Below are 14513 nucleotides of genomic sequence, written 5' to 3'. Positions count from 1 at the left end.
AACCCCAGTTTGGGTGCTCCACAGTTGACTGGGGGACCTAAACAGGCTGAGCAATCCCAAGGCTGGAAGACGTGCGAGTTCAGAAAGCTGTGGTGCTGAACATCCCGGGATCCCAGAAACATCCTCCTGGTCTACCACTGACATTCTAGATGCCCTGGAGGGTGCTGTGTGACTGCTATGGGGCCAGAGCAGAAGTTAGAGCCGTCTACCTTTCAGCCCCTCATCCCCAATGCACTGGACAAGCTGAACCAGCCTTTGGTTTGATTTCTCTATGTCCCGGATGAACAGCTACTTTCCTGTCTTCTTCCAGCACTAATTAGAAAGGGGATTTGTGACTTTGCAAAACACCATCAGAGAAATGGTATACAATGAAAACATCAGTAATGTTGGTTCTCTTGGAATAAAGGAATAATGGTTACCAGAAGCAACTGACACGTAAAAACCAAGTGATGAAAAGCCAAAGCACAACCTAGCTCATAACACGTTTTTGCCACTATAAATCTCACTGTTTTCATTGGGTCTGTATGAAAAAAAAATATATGTGTTGATGTTCAGTTTTTTTCTGTGAAAACATATTCCTGCTGTGTGTAATTATATTATATTATACTTTATGTAATATAACATTTATTTCTCTTGCTGTGCCAATGGATATTATTTCTTTTTCCATAATGATTAAGACATGTTTCAAAGATCCAAAATACATTCTTTAATGGTACTATTCACACAAATGTATTTATTTGCTTAATAATTTTGGTTCAGTTGCTTTGTAAGTAAATTTCTTGATTCTAAGGAAATACTTAAATATATACTTGTATTTTATTTCTACTGAGTTTGATACAAATTCTCAAAAATACTGGGGCAGAATTTTACATCAACATTATAAATTGCCTGAATACATTTTAAAATACAGTTTCCTTTATATGCAGGTCACTTGAAAAACTGATTTTGGATGGGAATGATATAGTTGCTTTGCCATCTGGAATTCTGAGGCTTAACCTGAAAAAAATTCAGCTTGAGAATACTTTCACTCACCCTAATTTTTGGAAAGAGAATTCTTTGAATACTCCATGGCGTCTTGTTGAAATTATTTCTTTTTATATTGTCAAAAATAATCTACGTATGTACTATCATGCAATCCCACGGGATGTTCAAAAGATACTACAAAGGTGAGCAAACTCCGAAGCCCATTTAACCGAAATGCAGCATTTAAAATGTTCTTCAGGACAGCCCCAGGTATCAGTTTTACTATTAACACACACACACACACACACACACACACACACACACACTTCCCCAAATTGCTCCTTCTGGCGCCTCAAACATAACAATGTAGCCCAAATTCTGTCCCATTTTCTAATATTCTGAAGTGTTTACTTCAATCCAATATGCAGTAAGGATTGCTGAGGTGTAGCCGGTACCATCTATACAGCTGTCACATAAATCTTTCTATGAATTGCTAAGGACATGGAAGTTGGCTTTTCAAAAAAAAAAAAAAAAAAAAAAAAAAAATTAGATCCAGGGATCTATGTACCAAATGCTTTATTCTACTCTCACTTCCTGGAGACCAGGGATAGAGCAGACATGCATAAAACTTCTCTCCCTTAGGGATCAATGAGGAGCTTTGGAATCCCAGCCTAATCTCAGGACAGGCGTCTTTTGTCCCCCACACTTAAACATATAGTCCACTCAGGGTCATCTCTTACTTCCTTCAGGTGGTGTAAAACCATTTCTACTGAAGTATTAATCATCAGTGCATGGATTGTTGATTTAACAAATATTTGTTGCATACCTAAATAAAATGATTTCCCAGGAAAATATAAATTTCCAACATTGACTCAATAAAAGGTAGAAAATTTGAATAGGCTATTAACCACAGGAGGAACTGAGAAAGGTAACTAAAGATCCATCATAAAGGATCCAATTTTAATGCACTGAGATATCAATGCTTATGAGATTTTAGTGCACATGAGAAAGTTAAGAAAAATCTCCAAGGGCAAACTATTTTTTAGAAGAATTAAAACCTAATTAATGAGTGGTAAACAAACATGGGGCCAATGAGAAGGAATGGAAAGAAACTGGAAAGTATGTAGTTAAACAAACATGATCTGTATGAAAAAAACAATAAGAGTATCTACAAAGTGAAGTTAAAAAGAAAATATAATTAAAACCAGACTTCAAACAGATAGAAGTGTAATTTTTAAAACATACTTTTTATGATGGCAAGAAAAAAAACGAATGCACATAGGAATGTATCTAGTGAAATACTTGCTAGATATTTATGGAGAAAAAATAAAACTTTACAAAAAAGGTAGAGGAGACTAAGTTAAATGGAAGAGACACATTTATTCAGGAATAGGATGATTCAATACCAAAAATATATCAGTTCTCCCAACACTGAGCTTTAAATTCAAGGTAATTCCAGTCGAAATCCCCATAGAATTTTCTGAGGAACCATGCTAAAAGCAGAGGCTCCAAAGTAGCCAAGACAATACCTGAAAAAGAAGCCTAACTTAAGGGGCTTACCTATCAGATATCAAGACATCTTACAAATTTAAAGAAAGTAATACATGTTGGTATTAGGTACAAGGAGAGAGAATATATAGCCCAGTTATTATGTTCTCATGCCTGTGTGAAAACTTGCTATTTGACAGAAGTTGCATTGTGGATGAGGAGGAAATGGATAGAAGTTTCAATAAATGATGCTGAGACATCTAGTCATCCAAAAGGAAAAATACAGTATTGGATCCATGCTATGTACATGTCACCATCATATATAAAAATCAATTCCAGATGGCGTAAAGATTTAAATATGAAAAGCAAAACTTTAAAGCTGTAAGAAGCGAGTATTATAGTCTATTTGTTTGACCTCACGGTAGGGAAAGGTATCTTAAATGAAACATAATAAATAAAAACAGTAAAGCAAAAGTTTTATAAATTTGACAATAAAAGTCATGTTTCCATATGACATGAGATACCATCAATGAAATTAAAAGACAAAGCACAGACTAGAAGATATTAAAAGATATATAAATCTCAAAATATATACATATATATTTCCCACAAATCAATAACAAAAGATATAATCCATAGAAAATGGGTTATCCGTATTGATTTATATAACTCTAGTTCATTCATTTTAACTCCTGTATAGTTTTCTCTGAGTGAATATTCCATAGTCTATCCGTTCTCTTGCTGGTGGGCATTTGGGTTGTTTCCAATATTTTACTATGACCAATAAGTCTACAGAAAGCATATTAAAGCATGTCTCCTTATGCAAATGTGCACGAGTTTTTCTGGATCACAGAGTATGTGCATCTCCAGCTTAAGTAGAAATTGTCAGATTGCTCTCCAAAGTGGTTACCCCAATTTATACTCTTCCAACAGAGTCTGAGAGTCCCTGTTGGTTCTCACTCTCACCAAACTTTATATTGTCAGACTCCTACATTTTGGCCAATCTGAAGATTGTGAAATAGTTTTTCTTTGCTTTTTTATTTTGTATTCCCTGATTACTAGTGCATTGGAGAAGCTTCACCTGTGTTCTGTGGACATTCAGGTTTCATATCCTGTGAATTGTCTTCATGAGCTAATGTCAATGTAATGGGTTCTTGGCTTTATTTTTTTCCTTAACCAATTTTAAGCATTTAAAAATATATTATGATACTACTCTTATACTGTATTATGGAAGTTCCTTTATTTTTAAAATGATACATTTATTTTTAATTACAAAATAATATATATTTACTACAGAAAATTTGGGACATACAGAAAAACATTATAAAGAAATGAAAAATTTCCCATGATCACATTGTTAAAGGATATTGGCTGTTTTCAATTAAGGATCTAAGTTTGTTTGTTTGTTTGTTTTACTATGCATAGGTACTTTTTTGTTTTCAAAAACTGGGATTGTATTACATGTATAAATCTTCTTGATTGTTAAGCTTTCTTAGCATTTCATTTTTCACTTTTGTATATCTTAACTGTTAATCTAGATGGTAAGTTTGATAAAGTACATATTTTCTACTACTTTTGAGTCATGCACAGCATCAAGCATAGTGACTTTCATTTAGTAGACATTTTTCAAATAATGACATGATATTTCCTCCATTTCAGAGCTTCCAAATGTGAATGGTGCTTTGGTCCCATGTTTGCTGGAGGTTTTCGCATCATCCAATCTTGTGATATTTTTGGAGTAACACAACTTCCTGTTATGTTTCATGTCTGTTCTTCTACTTGCTATAGGAAATTAAAAGAAAACAATTTGGCTTTAAATGCTACTACTAGTAAAAAATAACTTCAAGTTCTGTGTTGACATAAGAATGGTACCATGATTTATCATTCCCAGTATAAAAGCCAATATAGTTTGTGTATATAGTAACTCATCTCTTTGAGAATACTGATTATGTATGGAAGTCATAATTGTCTTCTCACATGAATCCTCTTTGTAATCCTAGTACCTTTGAAAGTTTGTGACTGTTAGCAAATTGTTGCAGACTGATGGCTCAAGAGGGAGTTTGTAAGGTCCCTTGGATCTTGTAGGGACCCGAAAATCTAGAAAATTTATTTCGGAGTAGGTTTACTGTAAAAAGAAAAGTGTTATAATCTCCTTTGCAAAACAGTATCATATTTTACAGCTTACAACTGGTCTTCCCATGCCTCCACTGTAAGTGACAAGATAGTATTCAACATGAACATTGGGGTTTATGTCTCCTGTGGGTTCAGAGTCGTGCATCCAAGTTCTCAATGTTTGTGCATTTCTGTGAGAACCTGTCCAGTGCCAGTCATCTTCATTGTGCAGTGCTTTAGGGAATAAAAGATTAATTACAGTCCCATTTTTAGTTGTTTGAGTTCATTACCCAAGCTCATAGGAAACTGCTACAATCCTGAACAGTGACCTTGACCCTTGTCTCCTAAAGCTGAGATCCTGGGCATTAGCCCCACTTCCGTAGGCTAACACCAGCATTCTCCAAGGCCTTTAGTGATAGCCTGACAAGACAGTAGAGTAAAACTCACAAAATTACACTGCAAAGCAACATACACATACAGTAGAATTTGAGGCTTTAAGAATTAATGTTTGGTAAGAGGTAAAAAAGCATTGTGATATAACAAATTTAGAATGGCATAGGATTGTTTCATACAGGGAACACCTTTTATGCATAGTTAAGTTAAATTTAAAATGTCATTGCTAATAAAAATTGATGAAAACAGAAGAATATATGGGAAAAATCTGCCTATTGCACACAAGGGATTATAATTAATAGGAATATATTACTGGTACCAAAAGGAAAAAAATTGATGAAATGAAATAATTTTTAAGATGTCAGGCTTGTGTGTATCATTTAGTAATACCATTTAAACCAAGGATAAAATAAACTGGCAGAATAATTTTTCTGACTATTGATTTCAATAAATTGTGATGTTTACATTCTTCTCCTTGAGACTCAATTTGGTTTTAAACAGAAAATAGGTAAAATGTTGCCTGAGAACTATGCACTGTATTCTCCGGCAAAAAACAAAATTATTTATAAAATCATAGTGGGAAAGTAGTCGAAACAGTGTGGTACTACATAAAGAAACACATATAGACCAATGGAATAGAACTGCGAGCCCAGAATGAATCCACATTTTTGTGGCCAACTGATTTGAGACAAGGGTGCCAAGTATATTAAATGGAGAAAGAATAGTCTCTTCAACAAACAGGCAGAGAAAACTGCCTATCCATATGTTAAAGAACAGAATTGGGCCCCTACCTCACACTGTATAAAAATATTAAGTCAAAATGGATTAACTACCTAAACATAAGACTAAAACCATAAAACTCTTAGAAGAAAACAGGGGAAAAGCTTTGACCTTGGATCTGGCAGTGATTTCTTACATATGATACCAAAAGCAGGAGCAACAAAAGAAAAGAATGATAAAATAGATTTCATCACAATTAAAAACTTCTGAACATCAAAGGACATTGTCAAGAAAGTAAAAAAACAACCTATAGAATGGGAGAAAATAGCTTCAAATCATGTATCTGATAAGGGTTTAATAGCCAGAATATATAAAGAACTCTTACAAATCAACAACAAAAATAAAAATCCAATTTAAAAAATGGACAAAGGATTTGGATAGACATTGCTCCAAAGAAGATATACAAATGTCCAATGAGCACATGAAAAGATGTTCAACATCATTAGTCATCAGAGAAATGTAAATCAAAACAACTACGAGATACCACTTCACACCTACAAGGATAGCTATTATTTTAAAAACCAGAAAATAACAAGTGTTGGTGAGGATGTGGAGAAATTGAAACTATAGTACATCATTGGTGGGAATGGAAAATGGTGCAACCACCATGGAAAACTGTTTGGTGGTCTCTCAGAAAGTTAAACATAGAATTACCATATGACCCAGCAATCCCACTTCTAGGTATATATCTAAAAGAATCGAAACTCTTGGACTCAAACAGGTATTTGCACACCAACATTCATAGTAGAATTATTCACAATAGCCAAAAGGTAGAAGCAACCCAAGTGTCCATCAACAGATGAATGGGTAAACTGTGGTACTTACATACAATGGAATATTATTCAGCCATTAAAAGGAATGAAGCTCTGATGTATGCTACGACACGGATGATGTTGAATGAAATGAAATAAACCAGACACAAAAGGGAAAATATTGTATGATTTCCTTATATGAAACATCTAGGATAAGCAATGTAAAGTCACCAAAAAGTAAACATAAAAAGGAAGAGTTAAAAGACTCTCTATATACAGAGAAACGAAGTCAAGAGTGACAGCAACAGTGCAATACAGAAGATAGTACAGGAATATCTTTAAAGTACTGAAGGACAAGAAAACTATCAGTTTAGAAGTCTATCCCCAATGAAAATATATTTCAAGAATGTAGTGGAAGAAAATGGCTGACGCTTTCTCCACTGAGCTGAAACAGGGACAAAAAGTCCCCGTCAGGGCTACTCCGCGGCACCCTCCGCTCTCCAAGTTCTTTAAGGAAAAACAGTAGTACTCTGCATAGTTTACTGAAACAAGTGGTCAGCACTATTAGTAAGGACATGGGAGAACTTGCTTCATTTTCGGAGTTTATGAGACAAATTGTAAACTCTGACACAATGGATCATTCAAAAGATGATGACAATCTGTATTCTTTGTTGGACAATGTAGTTGGACTTAAACAGATGCTGGAATCATCAGGTGATCCTTTACCTCTTAGTGACCGGGATGTAGAACCAGTACTTTCAGCTCCAGAATCTCTCCAGAATCTGTTAAATAATAGAACTGCGTATGTGCTAGCTGATGTCATGGATGATCAGTTGAAATCTATGTGGTTCACTCCATTCTAGGCTGAAGAGATTGATACAGATCTGGATTTGGTAAAGGTTGACTTAATTGAGCTCTCCGAAAAAAATGCTACAGTGACTTTGACTTGCAGGCAGAATTAGAGCGCTCGTTTTTCTCAAAACCATCATCTCCAGGATGAACCAAAACTACTAAAGGATTCAAACTTGGGAAGCACAAGCATGAGAACTTTGTAACTTCAAGTGGAAAATCTGAATACACTGAACCTGCCAAACGAGCTCATGTTGTGCCACCACCAAGAGGAAGGGGCAGGGGAGGATTTGGACAGGGTATACAGCCCCGTAATATCTTTCATCAGAGAAAACAGAACACAAGTAGACCACCATCTATGCATGTGGATGACTTCGTTGGCGCTGAAAGTAAAGAAGTGGTTCCTCAAGACGGAATACCCCAACCAAAACGGCCACTCAGAGTATCACAGAAGATTTCTTCTCATGGTGGGTTTTCAGGCAATTGAGCAGGACGTGGTGCTTTTCACAGTCAGAAAAGGTTTTTCACACCACCTGCTTCAAAAGGAAACTACAGTCGTCGGGAGGGAACAAGAGGCTCCAGTTGGAGTGCTCAAAATACGCCTCGAGGAACCTACAACGAAAGTTGTGGAGGCCAGACCAATTTTAACAGGGGTCCTCTTCCGCCATTACGACCACTTAGTTCTACAGGCTATCACCCTAGTCCTCGTGACTGTGCTTACAGAGGTCGTGGGGGACTTGGACCTTCCTGGGCAAGTGCAAATAGCGGCAGTGGAGGCTCAAGAGGAAAGTCTGTTAGTGGAGGCAGTGGAAGAGGTTGTCATGTACCGTCCTTTACATGATAAAAATTCTTTGGGGAACATCTTAAGTGTATATGAACATTTCATGAAGACAATAAAAATAAAATAAGACATTGAAGGACCAATTTAGACTTAGCAGTTATCTGGAGACATCTGAGAGAATATTATTATCTGAAGAAAGCAGATTTTGTTTGATACCTAATATGAGATTTCAATAAAAGTCTGAAACTTAAAAAAAAAATGAAGTGGAAATCAACACTTTTTTAAAACACAAAAGCTGATAGAATTCATCACCAGAAGATGTAAACTACAAGAAATGCTAAATGAAGTACTTGAAGGAGAAGAAATATATATCAGATGGAAACCTGCATCCAATCAGAGAAATAAAGAGCACCAGAAATGGTCACTATGTAAGTAAATTTAAAAAAAAATTCTTTCTTATCATTTTACTCTCTAAGATACTGATAGTTTTAAAAAATAACACTGTATTATGGCGTTTATAACATGTAAAAGTGAAAGGCATGTCAACAATAGAACAAAGGCTAGGAGGTGATAACTAGAAATAAAGTGTTGTAATATTCTCATACCATACATGAAATAATATGTGAAAATTGACTATGCCGTAACTATATATAAGCCCTAAAGTCACCCCCCTCAAAAAAGTATAAGCCAAAAAGGAGATAAAAGTGAAATCATCAAAAATACTCAGTTAATCTAAAACAAGGGAGAAGAGGGGCAAAAGAGAACAAAACCAGGTAGGACTAATAGAAAACAAATAGGAGGATGGTAGATTTAAACCCAAACAATTTCAGTAACATCTTAAATATAAATTGTCTAAACACCCCAATTAAATGGGACCAGCCAGCCTTGCCTTTTTTTAACCTGTATTTTTGTTGTTTTTTTTACACAAAACCTTACTGGGACTTTTAAATACAGCTATAGAGTTGGAAAAAAAAAATAGTTCCACCTAGTTGTTTTATATGGTTGATTATTTCTCAATTTCCACTATTTATTTTTTAAAAGCATGCAACCACATATGTATATCTACCTAAACTTTGTGTCATGGTTTCAGTGTATTGTTCATGTATTGCTAGGAAATTCTAACAAGAAATCAATCCAAAGATAAACTTGAAAAATGCATTCCCACTCATAGAATAAATACTTGTTTCATTTATATAAAAGCAAGAGAATTTAGGGATGTCTAATAAATTATGAAGCTACCAATTGGGGAAAAAAAAGCAGAGATTGTAAGATTGGATTTTTTAAAAAAGCAACTCACAAAAAAAAGAAAAGAAAAAAGAGAAACCCCTCAAATATGAAAACACAAATAGATTAAAAGTAAAAGAATGGAAGAAGTTATACCATGCTAACACTAATCAAAAGAAAGATGAAGTGCTTATTTTATCAGACAGTAGAGCAGAATAAAGAATATTACCAAGGATAAAGAAGTTCATTTTGAAATGATAAAGGGGTCAATTAATCAGAGGACTTAATCTTAGGTGGTAATGGACTTAATAATAGAGCTTCAAAATACACAAAGTGAAATCTGATAAAACTGCAAGAACTAGACTAATCCACATTTGTATTTGGAGATTTCAAAATCCCTCTCTCAATAAGTGATAGAACAAGAAGGCAGAAAACCCAGCAGGAGTACAGTAGACTTTCAACAATTCCATCAACAAACTATCTGGCCTGATTGTCACTGCCCCAACAACAACAGAATATGCTTTCTTCTCAAACGTACATGGAGCATTGACCAAAATAGAACATATTCTGGCCTAAAAAAAAAAAAAAGTCTCAATAAATTCAAAAGGATTCAAGTCATACAAACTATGACCACAGTGGAATTGACTTAGAAATCAATAACCGAAATATCTCTGGAAAATCCTCAGATTTTTGAAAATAACACAACACATTTCTAATTAACTCATGGATCAAAAAAGAAATAAAGAGAGAAATTAGAAAGTATTTTGAAGTGCATGAGAATGGAAACGACATGTCAAAATCTGGGGGATGCTTCTAAAACAGTTCATACAGGGAAATTTATATCACTAAATGCCTTTGTTAGAAAAGAAGAAAGGCCTCAGCTCACACTTTAAGAGACTGGTGAAAGAAAAACATAGTAAACCCAAAGTGAACAGAATAAAGGAAATAATGAAGATAAAGGAGAAAAGATAAAAACAGAAACAGAAAAGCAGTAGGGAAAATGAATGAGACCAAAAGCTGGTTCTTTGAGAAAATTCATGAAATTGATAAATAAACCTCTAGGAAAAAAGAGGAGAGAAAGAGAAGGCACAAATTATCAGTATCAGTAATGAGAGAGGTGAGATCCCTACAGATTCTACAGATATTAAAAGGATAATAAGGGAATATTATGAACAACTGTAGTTAATAAATTCAACAACTTAATGAAATAGACAAATGCCTTAAAAGGTACACATTTTTAAAGCTCATTCAAGAACAACTTCCTGAAATTTCTGGTCAAGATGGCTTCACTGGTGAATTCTATCAGACACTTAAGAATGAACTACTCTGATCTACACAAACTCTTTCAAAAAATTGAAGAGCAGGGGATACTTCCCAATTCATTCTATGAGCCCAGTGTTATCCTGATTCCCAAAACAGGCAAAGATATTACAAGAAAGTACAACTGAAGACAAACACTCCTCATGTACATAGATCCAAAATTGTGAAAAAAGTTTATACCCAACTGAATCCAAAACTGTATTAAGAAAATAACACATCGAGACCAAGTGAGGCATTTATTCCAGTAATACAGGGCTGGTTTAACACTCAAAAATAAATCAATGTCATCTACTATGTGAACAAACTAAAAAAAAATCCATATGACTTCCTCAATAAGCTCAGAAAACATTTAACAGAATCCAATATCCATTCCAAATAAAAACTCTCAGCAAAATAGGAATAGAAGAGAACTACCTCAACTTGATAAACATCATGTGTAAAAACCTACATCTGACATCACATTTATTGGTGAGAGAGTGGATGTTCTGTCTTTAAGATCTGGAACAAGCCAAAGATGTCTGCTCTCACCACCTCCATTCAACACTATGTTGGAGATTCAAGCCAGTGCAATAAAGACAATAAAAAGAAATAAAAGACATTCAGAGTGGAAAGAAAGAAAATTATTTCTATTGATAGACAACATGATTATGTAAAAAATCAGAAGTAATCTACAAAAAAGCGGCTAGTGAGTTTAGCAAGGTCACAGGATACAAGGTTAACATGTAAAAATCAATTGTATTTCTATATACTAATAATAAGCAATTGAACATTTAAATAAAAAACAATACTAGTTACAATAACATCAAAATATGAAATAATGAGGGGTAAATCTGACAACAGATGTAAAAACCCTGTCACTGAAAACTATGAAATATTTCTTTAATATAAACTAAAGAGAACCTAAAAAATTGGAGAGAGATATTTGGTTCACAGGTTGGAAGACTCAATGTTGTTAAGATGTCAATTCTTCCCAAACTGATCTATAGATTCAATGATGTTCCAATCTAAATCCCAGCAGACTTTTCTGTAGAAAGTAACAAAATGATTCTCAAAATCACATAGAAATGCAAAGGTCCTAGAAGAGCTAAAACAATTTTGAAAAAGAACAAGTTGTAGAGCTAATACTACCTGATTTTAGAATAATCATAAAGCAACAATAATCAAAACAGTGTGGTATTGGTGTAAAGACAGACACAAACGTAACATAATAGAGAGTCCAGAAATAAATCCCCATATATATGGAGTACCGATTTTTTGACAAAGGCGCAAAGGCAATGTATTTTAAACAAATGGTTCTAGAACAACTGGATATCCACATGCAACAAAATGAACTTGGATCCACACCATGCACCATATTAACTCAAAATGGATTACAGACCTAAATGTAAAACCCAAAACTATAAACTTCTAGAAGAAAACATGATAAAGGGCTTATATCCAAACTATATAAAGTACTCTCACCACTCAACAATAAGAAAACAAACAATCCAATTAGAAAATGGGCAAAAGATTTGAACATCTGTTTCACCACAGAAGATATATGGATGGCAAATAAGCAAATGAAATGGAATTTGACATTATTAGTCACTTGGGAAGTGGAAATGAAACCACAATGAGATATCACTACACATCTATTAGAATGTCCAAAATTAAAAAGATTGACTATTCCAAGTGTTGGCAATATTGCTGGTCAAAAGTAATATAGCATAGCCAACTTAGAAAACGGATTGGCAGAAAAGGAAATATATGTTCATATAAAACCTGCCATAGCAACTTCATTTGATTGGAAACAGTCGAAATGCCCATCAACAGGTGAATGGATAAACCAATTGCTGGATATCCACGTGTGGAAGACAATGCAGCAATAAAAGAAATGAACTGTTGAGAAATGTCACAACATAGATCAATCTCAAAATATCTATACTGGTTAAAAGAAGCCAGCCCCCACCCACCAGCATCACCCAAAAAAGAGTACATACAATGTGACTGCATTCATATAACATTCTAGAAATGCAAAGTAATCTATAGTGACAGAAAGCTAATGAATGGATGCCTGCGGGGAGCAGCAAGGGGCAGTACGGGGTGCAGCACGAGGGGAAAATAACAGAAGCACATGAAAAAACTTGCTAGTTGTGTATGTTCATTATCTTGATTGTGGTGATGGTTTCATGGACACATACATATGTAGAAGTGTGTTGCACACTTCAAATATGTGCAGTTTATTGTCTTATCAATTATGCCCGAATAAAGCTTTCTTTAAAAAAGCTATTTAGAAGTTCTATTTATGTGAGCTGGCCTTGTAAAATCTGAGTATCATTGTAGAGTGATACTAACTCTACCATGTGAGTAGGTTTGCCCTCTTTTTGGGAAACCTGGAAGTTAGTGTCCTTAGGGCTTTTCTATTTGGTCAGTTTCCTGGACATAGAGGTCAAGCTACCAGCATGCGGGGAGCCAGAAGATGAAGGGGGCTGAGCAGGGTCTCAGCATTCAGTTTGCATAAATTCACCTAATCCTCATTTTCAGTACGATGGGCCCAATCCCCACTGTGCCTGGAAGCTCCCATACAAAGAACACCCCTGTTTTACCCTCTCCAGAGAACAAACCTACAGATTTCTGCCAACATAGAGAAGGGTAGTTGCTCAGCAGAGGAGTGGGGCATCTAGACATCTAAATCCTTTTCAAATAGCTTTCATGCTTCATCCTTATTTTTGTTTGCCTCCCTCCCCTGCCCACCAATTCCAGTGATAATTGATGCTTCTCATTCTTGAATTGTTATAGGATTCTGCTCTGTAAATTGTGTTGATTCCTGGCTTTCTTCTCTGCCAGCTTATCTTCCAGTTGGGTTTGCTAAATAAGTTACCATGTTATATTAATCAGGGTTCTCCAGAACAACAAAACTAATAGGAGCTTAGATAGATAGAGAGATAGAGAGATAGAGAGATAGAGAGATAGAGAGATAGATAGATAGATAGATAGATAGGAATTGGCTCATGTGACCATTGGGACTGGCAAATTCGAATTCCATAGGACAGGTACCAAGTTGGAAACTCCAATGAGGGTGAAATTAAATTCCCCAGGATAAACAGGCTGGCTGGAGTAGAGGCAGAAATTGTTCTGACTTCTGAAATCCTCAGTTCTGGCTTTTAAAGTCTCCAACTGTTTGGAGGAGAAGACCCTCCCTCATTGCTGAGGGCAATCTCCTTTGTTAATTATAGAGACAATCAACAGTGCAATCATCTGACTATAGATGCAAATCCATCTACAAAACACCTACATAGTAACAATCAGGCCAGTGCTTGCTTGGCCAAACAACTGACATCATAATCTAGCCAAAATGACCCATGAAATTAACTATCACACATGCGTATTTCTGCGTGTCAGCTTCTAAAATAGTGGTGCTATTGTCTCCTTGTCTGTTCATCTAGTCCTTATGGAATTATGCCTTTAGAAAATCCCTTTGGAGTTGTATCAGAGTTTGCAGAGGAAAGAAATTAGATGAGTGCATTTAATAGGCCAACTGGAAACTAACCGTTATTGTTCAGTGACCAAAAAAAAGGAAAATACACAATAGCATAAGGACTACACACTCGTTTCTAGTTTTCTCTTTAAATGTGGTTATGTGTGTATTTCTTAATTTTCTGTGTGTGATTATGAAATCTTGGTATTTGGGTTGAAAAAAAATGTAATGCAGATGTGCCAGTTTGAATGTATTATGTCCCCCAAAATGCCATTATCTTTGATGCAATCTTGTGCGGGCCGAGTATTAGTGTTGATTAGATTGTAATTCTTTGATTGAGTATTTCCATGGAGATGTGACCCACCCAACCGTAGGTGACAACTCTGATTAGATA

The 14513-nt window shown here is 35.2% G+C and overlaps 1 protein-coding gene and 1 pseudogene across 1 annotated transcript in view; both read left to right on the top strand.

Annotated features, from left to right (window-relative positions):
• LRRC63 (leucine rich repeat containing 63) overlaps nt 1–5270 on the top strand; it is a 54409-nt gene extending 49139 nt beyond the window's left edge. Inside the window, exons 9-10 of the mRNA XM_037800206.1 lie at nt 927–1166; nt 4111–5270. Coding sequence (XP_037656134.1) covers nt 927–1166; nt 4111–4291 — 421 coding nt within the window. The 3' untranslated portion in view covers nt 4292–5270. The remainder of the gene's footprint in view (nt 1–926; nt 1167–4110) is intronic.
• LOC119506911 lies at nt 4650–8178 on the top strand (annotated as a pseudogene).
• Nucleotides 8179–14513: the final 6335 nt, after the last annotated feature.

The sequence above is a fragment of the Choloepus didactylus genome, chromosome 12, assembly GCF_015220235.1.
Source record: "Choloepus didactylus isolate mChoDid1 chromosome 12, mChoDid1.pri, whole genome shotgun sequence".
Lineage (NCBI taxonomy): Eukaryota > Metazoa > Chordata > Mammalia > Pilosa > Megalonychidae > Choloepus > Choloepus didactylus.
The sequence above is the reverse complement of the archived record's forward strand: the minus strand, read 5'-3'. Positions and strand labels throughout refer to the sequence as shown.